Genomic DNA, 19,654 nt, shown 5'->3' with positions numbered 1-19,654 from the left:
TATAAATTGTGTGTTTCATCATAAACAAAATATATACATACCTTGCGACAATCTGTCACTGACAGCTGCTGTTTCCGTCTGTAGATGCTCGACGTTTCGATGACTCGACGTCAATTCGTTCGTAAGCATCTCACATCTCTCCGTCGTCTCTCTCAGAATAGCCTCTGTTTCAAGTAATTTACATTCCAAGACTTCTTTTTCCCTATTATACACCTTTTTCATCTTCTCCAAATCGTCCAGATCCTTATTCCTCTGCTGCTCCGTCCTCTGTATCGTATTCAACAATTCCTCCACTTGTTTCTCCCTGATGGACGCCTCTGCTTTCTGCTGTCGGAGCCTAGACAGCTCCTTCTCTGCATTCGCGATGTCAGTTCGCGCCGCATTCAGCTGCGATTTCAAGCTCTCGATTTCGTTCTCCTGACGCTCGACAATGACTAGTAACGTACTCGGATGGGACTGATTCTGATCTAATTGATCGCGCAACAGCGACACTTGATTCTCCAAAAGCTCAACGATAAGAGGGCTGTCGTTGGTACTCGAGAGGCAGCTGTTGTTCTGCAGATGGCCATTGTTCTGCTCCTCGTCCTCGCCGAGTTCGCAGCAAGCCATCATCAGATCCTCTGATCTCACGCTGTCCAGGGTGCTTCTTCGCGAGCTCGGTGGAGAACTCCGACTTCTCTTGTAGACTCTCGATCTGGAACTCGATCTAGACCGAGCTTTCACCCTCGACAACGCGGTTCTCGTTAACGGCGGCGACGGTGGTAACTCCGACCACTCGTGGTTTGCCGCATCCGACCAGCCGGAACCCTTCAACGTCATAGGCCAATCGTCGTTCCTCACCAACGGCGGCGACACCGGCATCTCCGACCAGTCACCGGACTCTCTTCGTCCACCCTCGGAAGCGGTCCTATACTCTTCGTCAGACGAGAACAGAACCGATCTGGGCGTGATGGATGTCGATGGAACGACAGAGTCTCTTTCACGATCTGTAATGGATCTATAAAACAATAGTATGCGTTTTTAAAAATGTAATTAATTATCTTTTGGAAAAATTTCTCTATCTTGCAAAAGATATACTGCAATATAATATATTATGTGTATAACTCTTTTAAGCGTTATATGTGCACTTTTTAAATAAAAAAATTGTTTGCTAAACAATTTGTGTAATTATACTCACGTAGTAGGTGACTGCGGATTCGTCTCTTGCTGAGTATCCGGGCAAACGGCAAGAGAATCCACGTTACTATCAGGATCAGGCAGATTGGCCGCTCTTCTGATGGCCGACATCCAACTGGACCTAATACCAGCTGTCACCGCGGACAGCACCGTGCTGCCTCTGTCGTCCCAGGCCTGTGTCGTAAGCCAAAGTAGTTAGTACGCGTCGCACAAAGGACATAAGCATGAAAGAAATGTCATGCAACCACATAGGCTTCATCTCGAGCGAGAAACGCGACCGCTGCCAACAATCAATAGTGCGAACAAAAAGCTCCCGATTTATTCTACCGTGAAATTGAGTTAGCATTTTCTCCTGGACGCTCCTATTCTAAATGCGGGAGCTAATTCCAATCTTCTAATTCGAACAAACGTATCTATCTCAACTGGCTTAAGTTGAAGTTGCCTATAATATATCTTTTAATACTTCTGACTATTTTTCATCTTTTCACGTCTCGTTTATTATGCAAAAAATGTATTTAGAAATTTTTCTAAAGAGAGAGAGAGAGAGAGAGAGAGAGAGAGAGAGAGAGAGAACGATATATACATGCAAATCTAATTCTCCTGACTTTAAGATAAACTTTTCCAAATTCTTTAAATTAATATACATTCAATTTTCTCTACTTTGAACTTTTCCAGTGAGAAAAGTGGGTCACGCTAGATCATAGAGAGTCGCTAGACTTTAATTTAAAATAAAACAATATTATCGCGTAATTAAGAAGCTGTAATTAAGCAAATTGCTTTGCAAAAGCGGCTACTCTCCGGGAAACACGAACGCTTCTCTCTCACGCAAACGCGATATCATAATTACGAATACTCACGACAGTCTGGAATCCGTAATTTCGTGCGACCTGAAGCGGCGTGACTGCGGTGACAGTATTGAGGTCTATAACGCCATCCATAATGCCCTTGTCCTCCGCACAGGGATCCCTATAGTACATCAGTCCGCAACCCCTCAGAACAAACCAATGTTTGTTCCATTCCTAAAAATGAAAAAAAAACAAATAAATAATTTTATTAAGCGAGATTTATGGGACTCCTCTCGCTATCGAATATGCGAAACGCACCTTGTTCAAGCCTTGCTTCATCAACCAGCCCTTCTTGATGTTCAGCAAGTCCTCTGCCGGCAGATCGACTCTCAACTCGGAAGTAGGTGAATACCTGATGCCGGAAATATCTAGGCCGCAGCCGTCGGGATCGCCTCTGATCTGTACGTGAAATGCGTATCATAATGTATCTTATTTTATACTATTTTAATCAATTAAAATCAATATCAATAATCTTCTATACAATAAAAATTATTCATTCAATTAATCAGTGTCAGTCAATCAGTGTCAATAATTTTCTATATAAACGTCGTATTTTTATTTCTCACAAAAGCTTAATTGCATGATTAAATAAGTCGAATCACAGATATATTCCCGTAAAATATCTAATAAATGTGACTCTTTAAAGAATAGTGGGTAATTGTTATTCTGCTGATGTGCGAGATACAATTAGCGGTTAATAATAGTTTATCTCTCCATTACGTACAAGTTTATCCTGATGAGCCGCATTGACCGCATCCACGACGTCCCTCGTTGGCTCCGAAGTTCTTGGCTTAATTCTTCTCACTCGTGGCTGTGTTAACGAAGCTGCTATATCTCGTAGCTTTCCCTCTCTCTCCCGTTCGTGCTCCAAAAGTATCCTCCGGCACGCATCGTCGTCTGCACAATATACATATACTTTCCTACATTTCTGAATCACGCAACATCGCAATGTAATGTTAACGAATTTATCTGGTCCATCTATCTACTTATTTATTCTCTATAATTTCGATCTCACGAGCCTAACGGCGTACCCCAGGACAGTATAATTATAATTATGATATTTAGAATGCCGACGAGAGGAGAACCCAAAAGACCACCGCACGAGGCGAAACCGTTAAGTCGGCTTTCTGCGTTCGTAGTTATCGAATATTCGTTTCGCTACGTCGCGTCGCCGCGTCGGCAAGTTAACTAATTAATTTCTTTTCTGCTTAAGCGCCCCGTTCGCCCGACATAGGCGCTCGTTGGCACGGGTAAACGACCACTCCGCATTAATTGACTGCCGACTAATTAATAACTTTCTAGCCAATATGATGCCGCAACAAGCGAAAGACCGTCTTGTGCGCGCTTTACTTCTCGTTTATCTTATAGCGGTATGTCAAAATCAACCACGTCATTATATTAATGGCTATCTCTCGTCATAAAAAAGACGTTACTGTTTCATCTAGGGAATAAATTGAATTATTGACAGATTAAAATGTATAACTGAAGTCGGTTGAAAATTAAATTATATCAAACGGGACTCTCTATAAAATTAAATTAGCAGTGAACGATATTAAAATAAATATAAATTTGCTTAAACCTTCGTGAGAGAATCACGGTTTTGCTAATAAATCGACGACTTCTCGTGAATAAATTCCGCATCGGAATCTTTCGTCGGACGCGACTGAAAAGGCTGTAAGGAGAATCAGAAATGTTAAGAATTTTATAAAATTTAAAACACGAGCTCTTTTATAAATAATGTCAGCATGTGAATTTTTTAAGGGTTTTTTACCGGTTAGTTTTTGAGAATAATTCATATGCCTTATTTATAAAAGACGCTTATGTATTAAATTTTATGCAATTCTTAACATTTCTGATTCTCCTCACAAGCACCTTAAGGCCCAGTTTCACAAGTGTCGGTTAACTTTTAATCTTAGATTAACTCACTCTTCGTCTCCGTCTAACGTCCCCCTTAGAAAGAGACGAAGAGTGAGTTAATCTAAGGTTAAAAGTTAACCGACACTTGTGAAACTGGGCCTAAACCGACCAAGGCTATAATCGGCGATCTGCGGTTCGATCTCGCGAGTGATTTCGGCACTCCGATACCTAAGACAGACGCGTTTCAATAATCCGCGTTCATTGGAAATCGTTAGAGAGATCGGTCGACTGTTTTCGCGTGCCTTCGTCCTGATTTTTCGCGAAGCAGTTTCTAAAGTATCCCGTCGTTCGTTTGGCGTCGATCTAAATGAAATCTACGGATCGCGCGGTGCAGCGCAGCGCAGCGCGGCCGAGCGACCATAGATTTCCTTCGAGATTGCACGCATGCAATTACGCAACGTGTAACGCCAGGTACAGGAGGGTACAATTGGGATTCTGATACTTTGCCGGAGGCTTTCGAGAGAAAAACGCACGGACGAGAACCTAATGTTGAAAATCCTGTAAAACCGAAAAACGGCAGTACCATTTTTTATAACATATCGCCGGCCGTAATTCTTATATCGTGAGTGGAGAATTTTCCTCAGTAATATATTAGAATAGAATGTATTCTCGTTGTTATAATTTTGTTATTAACTCATATATAATTCGTTATAATATCAGTTATAAATATTATTTTTCTCCTCTAAAGAAGATTTAATTTCATTAACATAGCTATGTAAGTCTAGCAACGTTTTCACACTAACTGCTACGTTTGCGGTATCAATTATATCGAATAAAAATAAGTCAGCTCTCCGACTTAATATGTCAGTCGTTTCTTCCGCGGACTGCAAATCATCGTCATTGAGAATGTAAAACGCAAAGTGGCAGCGTCCTAGTTTCCATCCGCACATAAACTAGTTTTATCCATCTATTAAGAGCAAGAAAAACTTTCGACGTGAATCGTGACAAGGTGAGACAAACCTCCTGAGAGTTATGACTTCTAATGTGACTTTCACATGTGTTTCGAAATGAAATCACATTCTTCGTAAATTGTTTTTGTCGATTATCCACATACAATTTCTAATTCTAACATGGTCGGTGATAAATCATCCCAAATAAGACAATAATAATTTCTTATCATTAGAATTCTAGCTGTTTATTAAATAATTATGTTAAAGAATATTTAGTTTCGATGTATCGCGAGATGATGGAAAGAATGTCACAAGCGGCTTAACATTTAAGAATCGTCACTAATAGTCCAGCTTAATTTCTCGGTTTGATTACGTAAATGCGAACAGAGAACACAATCTTACGCTCCATATTGCAAAGATATAAGGCAGATACATAAAGACATCAGGCATACAGATGTCCTGTGTAATCAGAGTCAGGGAGATGTCAGAGTACGGATGACGGTATCGTCCGTAGGAGTCGCCGCATCAATAGGGAGAGATTGTGCCTCATTTAATATACCGACCTAGTTTCTCGCCGGAGGCTGGGCCGGCCGCGTCGCCGATGATGCCGCCTGTCCGCTCGCCCTGCTGACTCATCCTGCGCCTGGCCTTGTCTTCGGCGCGGAGCTTGTCCCGAGTCGGCGGTGACGCGCTGCTAGCAGGTTGATCTCGATAGCTTGTCGATCTCGCGTCATTGGGGATCATGGGCGGCTTATCGGTCAACGAGACAATGCTGCTCGCCGTCGTCGTCGTCGCCGTGGATACGGCGGTCGAGGAAGTCGAGTAGGCCGTACTGGAGACGTTGCCGTTCAACGACGACGACGTGGTCGACGTCACCGCGGTCAGATAATTTCCGGCGGAGCCGTTCTCGAGGGCGCGCAGAGGCGACAGATTGTTCCTGATCTCGGAGATGCTCTCCGTGTTGCCGTTGGTCAGCACGCTGCTGCTGGTGGCGGTAATGACGCTGGTCGTCACCAAGGACGGCGTGGACGAGAAAACGGAGGAGCACAGATCCGACGTTCCGCCGCCGGTCTCCGGAATCCACGCGGTGCCGCGCGGCTCCGATCGGCAGCTATTGAAGCGCGGTCGCGGTGGATTTGGCGTGTTACCTGGCGAACAAGTTCAGATCCTATCTTTTGTAAAAGCTCAGACGAGCGGATAAGAACAGAGACAACGGAATGCAAGATCTCTACAAATAAGACAAAGAAGTATCCTTTCTTAGGAGAGAAACAGTGGTATCGAAACTTGGAAACTTTAGTGTGAAAGAGATTTATACATTGTAATAAACTTGTAAGAGAGATTAAAGGATCATCATCTTGGACGAGATACGCGACTCAACTCGAGTTAATCGCCGTAATTTTCGTCATGGGTAATTAAAATAAATGCAATTCAATTAGGGATAACGAGAACTTCGTTCTAGAAACTGAGGATAACGAGGTGACAGCGGTATAATAATATAGTCGCACATTATGAAGAAGATATTTGCCTTCTTCCTCGCGCTAGTTGTCTTCCTGTTATTTGTATTCATCTCTGTCACACGCGTTTCCATGCGATATTCATCACGCCGGCTGAACTGTCGTACGTTACCCCTCGTTACGTCAAATTGTTTGAGTAAAGACCCCCGTCTATGCAATACCGCGAAAAGACTATATGAGATAGTGATTACACCGTCACCGTGTTAAGCACCGGCGCGGGAAATGTCTGTGATTATTATAAATACTATAAAATTTGCATAGCACACAAGTAGCAGGCACTCACTTCGAATCGTCGGCGTAACTTGTAGGATCGTCGTCTGCCCGCCGGGAAAGGTTGCATTTCGTTTGTGCCGACCCTGAAAACCATAAAATGGCACACCGTGAAGCGCATTGCAGAAGTGAGTTTACCCAAGGTCTATTGTTAAAACTCTCGAGCGTTCCGTCGCTGTAACAATACACAGCCGGATAATCGATTGCGACGGGGATACGCGCGATCTGAAAAGCGACCCGCGAATAATCGCACGATTATGTTCATCCGCGCCCATAATCGTGAGAACACCGCGCGATCCGCGAACGGATGTATTTCTCGGGGCACGCTTAATCGAATTTTAATTTAACGCATAAATCACGAGATAATATCTACAGTCGCATTATCAATTCTAATAATGGTGTAAGTCACTTTTTTTAACCTATCGAGTTAAGTTCATAGATGCAGTCTACACATGCAGATATGTTGAAAAAAGAAGAAAAAAAAGTGGTCAAAAAAATTGACTTACACCACTATGGCTTTAACCCCTCCGAGATAATAGATAATATCTACAGTCGCATTATCAATTCTAATAATAACGAGTATAAAATTATTATCTATTCATTCATTAATAGTTTAATGTTTCTAACGTAAGTAATATTGTCTTCAAACACCGTTCTATATCTTCAGTTGTGAAAGAAGTTGCGATGATTGCTAATAAGTTGACTTCGCCAATAGTCTCGAGATGCAAAGCAAGCCTCCTTTGCATAGACAGCGTGGCGGTTCGAAGGACAACGGAGAATGGGGAGGAATGGGTAAGAAACGTGGAAAATAACGCGGGAGTAACGTTCCCTCCACGTTCACCCGCGTTAAATGTCGCGCGGCACATAAGTATATTGCATCTCGCCTTGGCCTCGTAACGTAATCGTTCGTTTACACCAGCGCGGGTCCGCGACAACGAGGTGTAGCCATTTGCCGATCGATCATTGCTTGCGTAACGGAATTGACGTACGTGTAGCCGTGTAATCTCCATATGAACAATGCGAGTCTACGATGAGATCCTAAACGATTCGCGCGAGGACGATTGATCGATTGGTAGCTGACGCGAAACCCGCGGGCGCAAGGAATACTTCATTCTGTTTTGAAGAGATAATTATCAAGCTATTGCGACAGCGAGAAAGCGAGAAAGAGAGAGAGAGAGAGAGAGAGAGAGAGAGAGAGAGAGAGAGGGGGGGGGGAACCCTCGGATGTACCGAAGGAGAATGCTTTTTGTCTGAGAATTACAACTTTACGAACTTCAACCTACGCGCGTTGTAACACATAATTCAGGAGCAATAATTTACAAAATATCGGATATGCAAAGTGTTGTATTTGCATGTTTCAGAATATTTCTTTATACGTCCCGGCAATTTAAATCAGAAAATATTTTCCTCTCGCAAGTATATCTTTTCGTTAATTAATTTATAGGGTTAATTTAAATAAGAATATATGCGCACAGCAAGAGAGAAATATAAAAAGAAGAATATTAACCGAAACGTCGATATGTCGTAACTCGTGAGACCTACTTTGGGATGAATTTTTGGACGTTGCGTGTACTTCAAATAAAAAATATCTCCCGTGAAATCTATCTTTCGGTGAAATAATCTCGTCGATATGATCGTGTGTGCAACGATGCGGTAATTGTTTCGCGTTTTGTACCAGAAGCGGCAAATGAAGAGATATTTCTGCTTGCCGATCGATCATTTCTTGCGTAACACGTGGCCGAGCGATTCGCGGTGTTGTCATAAAACTCCGAGCGATGTAACGAATGAAAGCTTTTGAGCGGCTCGATTTACAACGGGGCTGATTTATTGGAAAGTTCGCGAATGGACACCTCGGCCTACAATTTCGTAAATCGAGAGAGAGGCTAGAGTGGCTAGACAATTGCTCGCACTGGGAGGACCGTCGACGCGGACCCGACCCGAATTTCTTCTCGGCTCGCTCGCCGACTTGTAAGTTACGTAACAAACACATACAACACGCGGTATACAAACACCGTATAACGCTCGACACGCCGTTGTAAACTTGAAATCGTTGACAAGCAGAGATTGGATAAACATGTTTCGCTTTAGCGGCGGTTGTTTTACGGCCGCAACAATTTGCAACACGCGTGAAATGTCATAAATTTACGGCTGCCTCGTGGCACTACTGGCCATGGCGAATGGAACGACGAAGCTGCAAAAATCAATTTTTTTTTTTCAGCTCGTTCGCCAATCTCACGTATCTTGCTTTACATATCTTGCCAATTAACGAACTTATGGCTGCTAATGAGCGAAATATGAACAGAAATGTGGATATCATGCTCTGAACAAGTTCTCCAATACGATGAGACATCAGTAATATGTATAAAGAATTTAAAAGACCGTAAGTATCTAACTTGTAACGTGACGTGTTAAGAACACGCACGCAATTAATGGAGTTACTTGTAAGGCAGCTTTTACGAACTAGAAACGATCGTTCTCACGTCCGGCACGGGCTTCGACGGTGATCGCATAGCAGCGAGTGAAACGGTGCACTCTCCATTTGTCACCAAGCGCTTTCGGTCGTCGGCTGAATAATAGGCGCTCTTTTTGCGAGACGCCCCGACGCGGCGTTAAGCGACGAGTGAAAAGATAAAACGGGGGGAGGGGAGGGGGAACCTCCTTTGGAGAGATCGCGAAAAGACGGATGAATCGCAGGAAATGGCCAATCGACTCGACTGACAACTCCGCGAGAGACGCGGTCCCAGCAGTGACACTCGCGCACTACTGGCGTTATTGTCGGCGTAATGAGCGCGCGCCGCGGTACGCGCATCGGTCAGCGTGTGGCGATTATGCGAGGAAACATCGGCAGTTTCACTGTCGCTTACGTTATTTTTTTTTTCGTTCCAAGGCCTTTCAAGCGCCGACCGGCGCAATTGCACTCAATAACCGCTTCATCACGCGAAAGCGCCCGTTCACGAACTCGACGACGCACTTTTTTACGTCGCATTCTGTCCTACATCGTCGCTAATCCCACGTACAACGGCCTCTTTTATGTAACGAAAGACAATAAAGACATTTTCGTCGCCGGCATCGTCCACGAAGTAGCGTGGATGTTGACTAATAATTTTCGCGAATTAATTCATAAATTGATTTTATTCACGATTTAATTAGAAAGTAGATAATACATTTTTTTAAAGCTTATAATTTGCATATACTCTAGAGAGCACTGTAAGAAATGCGAAAGAAAGTAAATCTTCAATCATTTAACACGATTTCAATACGTTCCGTAATAAGCATTCGCATTGAAATAATCGCGATATTCTCTCTCGCGTTAGATTTCTGGGTAACACACTGAAACCCTATCGGAGCTAATCCCGCCGACGCGAAAATACATCGCGAGCGGGGGAATTCATTCTTGCACGCGTAACAAGCGTGACGCGAGAAAGGATGCATGGCACGTAATGATTATGCGAGGGCACCGGCAATCAGCCGACGGTTGCGTTTTCTTACCCGTTTGCGTGACTCCGTTCTCTCGCGCAACACTCTTTGCGAGAGACGTAATACGGTATCGATATGGAGTCCCGCCGCTGCGTATCCTCCGTAATCGACAGAAAATTAAATTCTCTAATGATACACGTAAGACGCGATTCTACATTCGCAAGTGTACATTAGGCATTCAAACGCACGGCTTTCTCCGCTCGGCAATCGAGCCGTTTTCTCGAATCGATATTTCCCTCATAATTCGACGCAGAAATTTGATTACACCTTTCGTTACAACAGTTCCCGATGCATTTTATTATTGCAATTGCCCGAAGATTATCTTAAAAAAAAAAAAAATAAATAAACCGTTTAATTTTTATTTATAACAGCTTTGCGACAGCAATTTTAATATTAATTACGCTTATGATTTATCTCAATCACAAAAAAAATATCGTAGAATTAATCAGGTAGATGACATAAATGAAATATGAAAAAGTAAAAGACGCGAATATTAAGTTAGACCAACCTTATTTCGCGAATACACCTGGAGAACGTCCGTCCACCACCTGGTCTCTTCGCGACACGTCCCTTTGACGAAGGTCACACCCTCCGGCGAAGTCACGGCGAGGCTGTAAGGATGCCCGGTGACGTCCTCGGCTGCGGCCACCTCCAGAACGCGGGTCATGTCGATCCTCGCCTGAGGCACCGTTTCTGGCTGCAATGATAAGAGGAGGAACACCTGATATGAGACCGGCAAACACACGAGCGTTCTACTTTACGCGAAATTACGACGAGTTAACTTAATGGATCGTCAAATTATCGTGGATCTCTAGTCATGCGTTCTCACACGCAAATGTCGCGGTTATTATGCAAAAAAGTCGATGTCAAACGAAACGCCCGACATCGTGGACACCGTAAACACACGCGTGTCTATCCGTGTGCGCGAAAATATGTATGACGGTGATAATTACTATCGGTCGCGGTGTGTGCTTGTCGCTATTAAAAGGAAAAGGACCGAATAATTATAATAAATGAGATAATGATAATAATCTTTTCACAGCGTGCACTGCAGCCGCGTGGCTCATTTTTATGGCGCTCAATTCTTTTTCTTTTGCGAACGGCCGTTTCACGAAATTACACATGCACACCCGCATTCGGTTGGCTGGCTTACATCGGACTCACTTTACCGGAAACGTATCATTTCAGCGCAATAGCGTAATCGACCGGTCGCACAGCCGACTATTCTCCCCATCTCTCCCGCGGCCGTAAAAGTTGCGCTCCGTGGAAGATAAAAATAACGTCTATTATTGCTGATTCCAGCGAGGCACTTCGCTCCTCGTAAAACGAAAGTGAGTTTCATCGGTGATCGCGCAATTGCCGTCAATTTGAGGGGGAGCAAGGGGGAACGAGACATCGCGGGGAGCAAGACGGGGGACGAGAAATCGGCGCGAGTCGCACGCTGGTCAAAGCACACCATTTGCGAGTGCCGCGGGCACTTTGCGCCGTGCAAAGTGCACCCGGGAATGTCACCACAATCCAACCGTAGATACTTTTCAAGAATGAGCATAACTGCCTGCATCGGAGAGATCGCTTTCATGCCGGAGGTCGAGTAATTCCTGTGCGAAACGGTCAGTAAAGACTAATGACCAAATTTTGGTTAATAAATTGGGCGATAAAAAAAAGGGGAATGAGCAATTCTTCGCGACAATGCCGGTAATAATATCATTATCGTTGGGCACCAACTTCGGGACAGAAATTCAATTATTAGCAAAAGCCATCGTATTGAAACCATTGAAATTTTATTCGACATGTGTGCGTTCGAAAACGCTATCGTACAGCTATTGCTGAACGATATTTTATGCCACGTATGTCGTATTGCAGAAAAATACTACATAAATGTATTCACTTATCAGGAATTAGAATTTAATCACGAAGGATTCGATTGCGGCGATTACGTTCTTCCTAAAAGTGCTCGTTTAACGAAAGACGAAGGAATTCGTAACGTCGAGTATATATATGCGAAGCAACACGTATAAATTCAAAGTGCCGCCCGCCCAGCAATTTTTCTCGCGCGCGAGCAGCGACATTATTCTTGAAACGCGAGGAGGTTCATTTGCGCAGCGCGCGTCTTCTCGGCGTTTTGCACGCCTATACACATATATTCTCCTCTTATACGGTCTCCCACCCGCCTCTCGCCGTTCGCGTCGGGATAATGCAAAAATTTACATATGAAAAATCCCTCCTTGTAGCCCGCATAATTAATCGCGGGGGATGAGAGAGGGCACGAGTGCGCACGAGAACGACGAAGAAAAAAATTTATGAACGCGAGAAGTTCGCGACGGTGCGACGATGAAAATAATTAAAACATTATTAATAGCCCTCCCGTATTTTTTTTTGTCTCTTCCCCGTGTTTCGTCGGCGTCTCGCGCTTTGTAACGTGAAGCTTTATCCTGCGAAAGCAGCCTACATAGTTATAGAGATTCGCTGTATTTCAACACCATCTGGGTATCTTTTACGCCGGCATGATCTCTGTTATTCTTATTCTTCTATTTGCTTATTATATTACCCGATACGCAACATTAAATAGGTTGCATTAATGCGGTGTATTACACGAATGTGCATACATACATTCGCAGTTGCGTAAAATACACAGAAACTTTTGAAAGACTGAGCGTAAGAAATTATGTGTATGTTTTCTCCATCCTTGGCAAGAAAGTAATAAATCTAAACGTTAATTAATTACTTTCGAAGCTATAACCTATTCCTGTAGAAACTCAGATAATGCTTAAATTGAATTCGAACATTCTCATCAGTATTTTCTAAATCTTTTTTAAAGGACGGCGAATATAATTTTTCCAGTCGAAAAATTATATTTATATCATCGTATTATATTTTGCAAAAAGGAAAACTTTATATTTTGACAGAAAATTATTCTATAAAGTTTTACGACATAAAGCTACTTATTTTAATCGTAAATCCTCCTTTTCCTTCTGGGAATCCATCTGGATGTAACTGTATCGTGTAAAGGAGTGCATCCTTCTTGCAAACACATCTCACAGCATCCCTGCAACGCTTGCATTTCAAGCAAAGATCAAAGAACTCTGGATAGAGCGTGGTTATTGCGAGAAAGGGACGTGACGCGCGAAGAACGAATGCCAGAGAAAATCCGAGGATGTTAGACACGGTGCTGCTCCCACATATTTGCCGCCTGTATGGCAGCGAAATGTGAAAGACTTCTGCGGATAAATATCTATGAGGCCAATGTAAACGCAACGCTTTGCGAAATCTCTCGGAACAATAATAATCCATTCAACCGGCAAAGTTCGACGTTCGTGGATAACATGACAATATTGCTGTTGAGGTGTATGATCAACGCTTTGAATAATAAATTGTCAAGAAACGATAGTTTACACATACATCGTAGAATATTGCAACTGTCTTGCAACTGATTCTGGAATAAAACACGGCATACAAACGCAGTGACGCTCGTAATGCATAAAAATAAAGGTAAAAAATTAGGAATATATTTAGGAACATTTCGGGTTTAAGTCCGAAATACGTAAGGCGGTTACACATTCGGCGCGCAGAACGAACAAGTCTAAAAAGAAAATCCGTGACGCATTAAGCCCGCATCGCGGCACGAGTCTTTAAGGCAGCACCGCTTCCATATGCCCTCGGATTATGCTCGGATACGGACGAAAGGATGCGTCCAACCGGGCGATACATCACGGGCCTATGTCAGGCCTTACGTATACAAGACCGCCCTCCTCTCGGTTTTTGTTTATTGGCAAGAAGTGGGTCGGCCCTTTTACTTCCTCCGTTTAATAAGAGAGAAAATAAATGTATCATGGTATCACCACTGTAGTTCTGTATATCATAAAATTTTTAGATTGTATTATTGCAAAAATTATTCCAGAGAATATATTGGCTATTAATATAATTAAAATAAATGGGGTTGCGACAAATATTTTACGTAATATATATACTGATTATATATTCGATATGTAATTAATTTTAATTTGCGTGAAATCAGTTTTTCTTTCAATTTCATCGAATGTTACAGGCAAGATTCTCCAGCGAAAAAAAGCGAAGACACCACTTTCTGACATCACGCGCGTATAACCCTCGTATATTTTTCTCCAGAAAAGCGTGAAAAGATTGAAAACATTGATTATGGAATAACGCGGTAAGATTGGTATTGGTTTACGATCGATCGAAAGGTGGTAATAAAATGTGAAGGAAAGACTTAGGGAGAAGCGGATGACGCAAAAAACGCGGTAAGAAAACACGCACAGCGAAAATAAAACAGGTGGTCCCGGAGTGGCCCGTGATCCACGAAACCTGCTCCCCGCTGGTTACCTGGGTCTTTCGTAACCTGGTTGCAGTCTTGCCAGTGTACCGGAGGAGATAAAATCCGCGTAAAGAGCTCGTGTAAAGCACGCGTTGTCGCGCCTCTCTTTATTTTCTACGACACCTCTTTCAATTTACTTCTCCTATCTACATATATATAGCACCCTCTTTTTTTTTTATATAATCTCTTCCGTCTCTTTTTGTGTACCTCTACTTCGTTTTACTCTAGATATTTTGCAATGGTATAATTAATTGACGTGCATCCATAATCTAGAGAGTATAAAAAAGACTTTACCTTTTAATAAATAACTTTTTGTGGCCGAAAAAATATTATAAAATAAAAGATATATACAAATGTGTATGTGAAGAAGTAGTATTTAAAGATTTCTCGAATGTTAAATTGAATTGACGAAGTTTCATTCAATTATTTAATTTTCCTTTAATGACCTATGCATTTTGAAAAATAATCTTTCCTACAAGAAAACAATTTTAAATATACAGTCGTATACTTAAAGGTACGAAGCGTCAATTGAGAAACCCTCCGACAGCAATTCAATAAGAAGCATTTGATAGGATTATCGAGCGGATGCCAGCGACGTGAGAATAATAATCGAACGGCTGGCAGCCGCACAAGCGAAACCGCCCGAGCGCGCGTATTCATATTAATTAAACATGGACGGCTATTACTACCTAAATCCGCCTACCAACGCAAGGGAGATGAACGTCTTCGCGCGGGACCTTCAGCAGCTAGTAACCCTTACGCGCCGCGGCGTCGACCCCGCGTGGATGTCCCACGCGAGGAGTTCGCGCGGACAACGCCCGCCCACTCGCTTCGACGACTTTGAGCACCGGCCGCGGACCTGAGGACCCTGGCATAAATCTCGGCGTGACAGTCGTTAAAGACGTCCCAAGATGGGAATTTCGAATCGCCTGAAAGCATCAGCCGAGCGCTAAGCATCGCCGGGTCGTTAATAATCCTCTAAGTGGCATTCATGGCGCCTCGTTCCCCGTTTCCGCCGTCATTGCTTCCTCCTATCGCTCGAGGAGTAGACAAGGCACCCGCAGGCGACATATCGGAGTGCCGGCGACGTGATTTCGGAATATGGATAGCCGACGACAAGCTCGGAAGAAATCCATCGCGCGCTAAGTCTTACATCCTTTTTTGAAGACCAGAATACGAATACCGAATCCTTATTTGGCTATGAAAAAATTCTTATTTAGCTGTGACGATGTCATAGTCATTATTAAACTATGATTAAACTATAATTAAAATGTGATCATGTGATGATCACGTCTCATAAGCGAGCCAAGTTATTATCATATTAAAAAACCAAGAGTGGATAGCTATAACAGAATGACGACTAAAAATAAAGTTTCTTATTTAGTTAAGCTCTCGTGCGTTTTCCCACCGCTCCTCGCCGTAGGTAGAGCCCGCTATCACTTTATATGACTTCGTAATTCCGTTCCGAAGATCTCTCTCTCTCTCTCTCTCTCTCAGTATCCTCCCGTCGAAAACTCGTCGGACGGCAAAAGTCTTTATTGGAATATCGGGCCGACCAATACGCGCGTGCGTGTTTAATCCGCGTAAGAAAGTATTTATACGTTTATAATTGTCGAAGCCTCGTTAATTGCTCCATCCGGAAAGTGCGACGGGCATACCTCGAAGCATTAATTTGTCCGCCGCTGATGTTCGCGTGGTTATTCTCGGCGTGCCCATAGCCAGCCCTCTGGCTGTGGTCCCCCCGGAGACTAGCGACTAGTCTCATCTGGAAAATCAACAGGGGTCTCGTCGTCGGGGGCACGCGGAACGATCCGGTAACTTTTCATCGGCGGGAAACAGGTCTCACCGGCTGTGTATCGCGGCAGTGGCTCGCATCACGAACACAGGAGGATCGATAAAACTGGAAGTTATCAGACCGCGCGGGTAAGCCAACGGCATCCGGTAACATCGGGGCGCGGGAGCTAAAAATATATAATTGTCCCGCCGCTGTTGGCGAAGTAATCTAATGGCGGTCATTACGCGCGTCGCAATACTGATTACGCACAATTAAAGTCTCATTAATCTCTCGCATAAAATTACGCCGAGTAAAATACGAGCCGGGTTACAGCTATGCGACTGTAAACTCGATACCTTCGAAGGTGTAAAACATTCTCATTTTCAATCCCGGTGTTTTTATGATCGTCATCGAAACCCAATTTCCGTCAGAGATGACGGGCATACGCGCGTCTCATTGGGCGACATCAAGTTGAAAGGAAAAACGCGATGGTCGTTGCAATTCTCTCAAGGAGGATTGCAGGCTCACAAAGAGCAGAGGCTGGAAAAGTGATTAGAAATACCGTCGGACTTTCCTCACGGCGATTCCTCCCCCAACAACGACGTGACGGAATGCGTGAGAATGCGTGAGGTGGATCTTATATTCCGTGCATATCAACGCACGATGCGTTGCGCATTCTGTATATAGGCGTCTGAGAGAAAACTCGCTATTCCTCTTCGAAGAAATCCTGAAACTGAAGCTCGTAAGGCAGGAAGTACGCGTTTGTCAGACGTAAGGAAGAGCCGAGAGAGATAATCCTTATTGCAAAATTTAATATTCAATGTGACTAACTGATTCTGAATTTTGTTTACTTAATAGAAAATGATAATCACGCATTTATAATCAATAAATAAAAAGTTTATTCCTAGATCCTCTAAAATATATATTTAAAAAAAGTATGAGCTCTGTTATAAATAGCACGTAAATTCCATTTTCCAGAAATATGGATTTAAGATAGTTCGGAAATAAGTTTTTTAAGTGTACAATAAATATAAATTAATATCTTCTTCTTACGATTTTAAGAGTGTAATGAAAACATATATCTGCGATCTTTGATATAATATCAAGCATAATAAATAACGAACCGTGAAAGGCGATTTTAATTATCTCACGATGTGTACTTCACGTATTTATCACAATCGCACTAAAAACAAGAACCACCGTCACTTTTCCCGTCTGGAAAAAAAATTGGAAGCTCGCGAAAAGGAAAAGATTGGACTCGCCGTCGGGAAAATAGGAACAGCGATCGTTTAAAGGAACATCCTAAAGGCGGAGAATCAGCGGAGCAAGACTATCTACGATCAGCTGGCGGCGGGATTGTCCGTCCGTGCCGATTCACGTCCGCTTTCAATTAGCTGTCGTATGGGTGATCCGCAAACTCGCGCGCACGGCCGACCGCCGTGTAATCACCCGCCAGTCATCAACAGGAATACAATTTCTCGATGATTACCGGCAAGAAGGACGCGCAGTAGGGTCGGAGAGAAACCCGGATAGTCGCGCCGAAGAAAAGGAGGAGAGAAAAGAAAAAAGAAGGATCTCGAGATAGCGGGAGAAAACGGGTGTTGAAGGGAAGGAATATACCGTTGATAGAGAGGAGAGACCGACAGCTCCGTCGACCGTTGAAAGAAGGTAATCGCGACCGTTAGTTAGCTCGACCAAGTATCTCGATAATGCAGGATAATCCTCTCACAATATCTCTCTGTCTCATTGTTTCTCTTCCGCTCGTCGATATCCGGCTGATTTACACAAGAGACGAGACGAGCGAAACGCGAACGGTGGTCGACGCGCCGCGCCGTGAAAGGCACCTAGCTAATAGCTCGGCGAGTCGCCGCGCGCGCGTTAATTATGTACCATGATTCGCAATTGAAACTCGCGGACGCCGATAACAAAGCCGGACAGTGTCTTGAATACTCTCCGCGTGCCCGAGGGAGTACCGCGGAACGCAAGTCGGGTATTCCGGGTGGGAGAGGAAGAATGGAAGCTTTCTATCCTTAACGACCGATTTATTGTGCCTGCAGATTGAGGTCTCGCTTTGATCTCGTCTCGAACGACTTTGATTAGGTACCAATAGTTTATTTATTTGAGACTGCTGTTTGAGCTGCGACTGAGACGGAGTCCCTGCTCTTGTGTAGAATTATAAATATAGCGAGAACATCAAAGGACACGTGGTAGCGCCTCACGCGATAAGTATATAATAAAGATTTATTGAAGAAAGTTTCCATTCTCTAAAGATGTCATTCTTTTTCTCTAAAACGAGATAATTTTCGAAAATTAGCGATTTTTGTGCAAGATTATTACGCAGAATAAAATATTCATTATTGTAGAGTAGATCTCATCCAAGCACATTGTCATTAAATAACATGTAATAATGTAGAATCATGTCACGCGAGAACAAGGCTAGATATTATATTGTTCAATCTAGACAACAAAATTCAAAGGATTATTTAGCCTGTTGTGTAACATGTAACAAATGAAATGTTTAATATATTCAATTTGAGCGATACATTATTAATGTGATATAATGCTTATTGGTCTGATGCTATTTGGTTTACATGCTGTTATTGCAATATCCTTTTTTTATGTCAGTTATAGATATCTGTCATTATTCCTCGACCGCTTAAGGCGACGTGTCCCGGATCGCATTAACATCTATCCATCAATCGAGCTCAGCTCGGTAGGTGGTAATCCGCGGTACTTTCTTGTCTGGGATACCTATTTCCCGAAGTATTCACACAGACTTCACTCAAAAATATTGCTATCTGATCGAAGCAACCCCGATCTGACTGAAAAGTCGATGCTCTCACGGGTCGACGCGACGGCGACGTCTAAACCTCGTCGTAGCTCGCACTGTAATTTTCACAGAAGAATAAGCCGTCTCTCTCTCATCATCTCCGATGGATCGACCGATCACTTAGCGTCGTACACGTTTTCGTCGAGATAAAGCGATAATTCGACCCGCGGCGGTCGGCACCTCGTCGACCTCGCGTGGACCTTTAATAGCTGCGACCTTTTGTGTACGCGCGCGACGAAGGAATTTCGCAATTAATGAATTACAGTGCAGGTTAATAAATCGTCGTCCGAGACGCAAAGGAGAAGATAAGGAGAGATGACGCAGGGAAGAAAGAACGAAGGAAGGAGGGGAGAATACATACGTACGTACCGTACGTATACGTTCTTCCTCGATGGCGAGTCTCGCGGCGACGAGCGGCGCGATGCAGCACTCGCAATTAAATTAATGACCTGATGTCTTTATTAATTGACCTCGCCCCGGTTACAAATTGCGGCCATTAACGTGGCCGACCGTCCGCGCGCGGTGGCTGCTTTCATTACCGGGCGGCGCGGAGGCCGCGGAAGGTCGGCATTAACCGCCGCCGCCTCGATTAAAATACCCCTCTGACTAATTCGAGAGCGACGAGGGG

At 43.5% G+C, this 19,654-nt stretch overlaps 1 protein-coding gene across 3 annotated transcripts in view; it reads right to left on the bottom strand.

Annotated features, from left to right (window-relative positions):
• The window catches only part of Osp (myosin phosphatase Rho interacting protein outspread), a 167,769-nt gene that overhangs the window by 8,558 nt on the left and 139,557 nt on the right, over positions 1-19,654 (bottom strand). For all 3 annotated transcript variants that reach the window (XM_071708059.1, XM_071708060.1, XM_071708061.1), the window contains exons 4-11: positions 10,598-10,786; positions 6,626-6,698; positions 5,392-5,976; positions 2,746-2,918; positions 2,280-2,420; positions 2,034-2,195; positions 1,178-1,350; positions 42-997 (exon numbers count right to left, since the gene is read on the bottom strand). In XM_071708059.1, the coding sequence (XP_071564160.1) occupies positions 42-997; positions 1,178-1,350; positions 2,034-2,195; positions 2,280-2,420; positions 2,746-2,918; positions 5,392-5,976; positions 6,626-6,698; positions 10,598-10,786 (2,452 nt within the window). The remainder of the gene's footprint in view (positions 1-41; positions 998-1,177; positions 1,351-2,033; positions 2,196-2,279; positions 2,421-2,745; positions 2,919-5,391; positions 5,977-6,625; positions 6,699-10,597; positions 10,787-19,654) is intronic.

Source organism: Temnothorax nylanderi, unplaced genomic scaffold (assembly GCF_030848795.1).
Source record: "Temnothorax nylanderi isolate EJ_2023f unplaced genomic scaffold, tnyl_v1.0 TNYL_tig0064_pilon, whole genome shotgun sequence".
Lineage (NCBI taxonomy): Eukaryota > Metazoa > Arthropoda > Insecta > Hymenoptera > Formicidae > Temnothorax > Temnothorax nylanderi.
The sequence above is the reverse complement of the archived record's forward strand: the minus strand, read 5'-3'. Positions and strand labels throughout refer to the sequence as shown.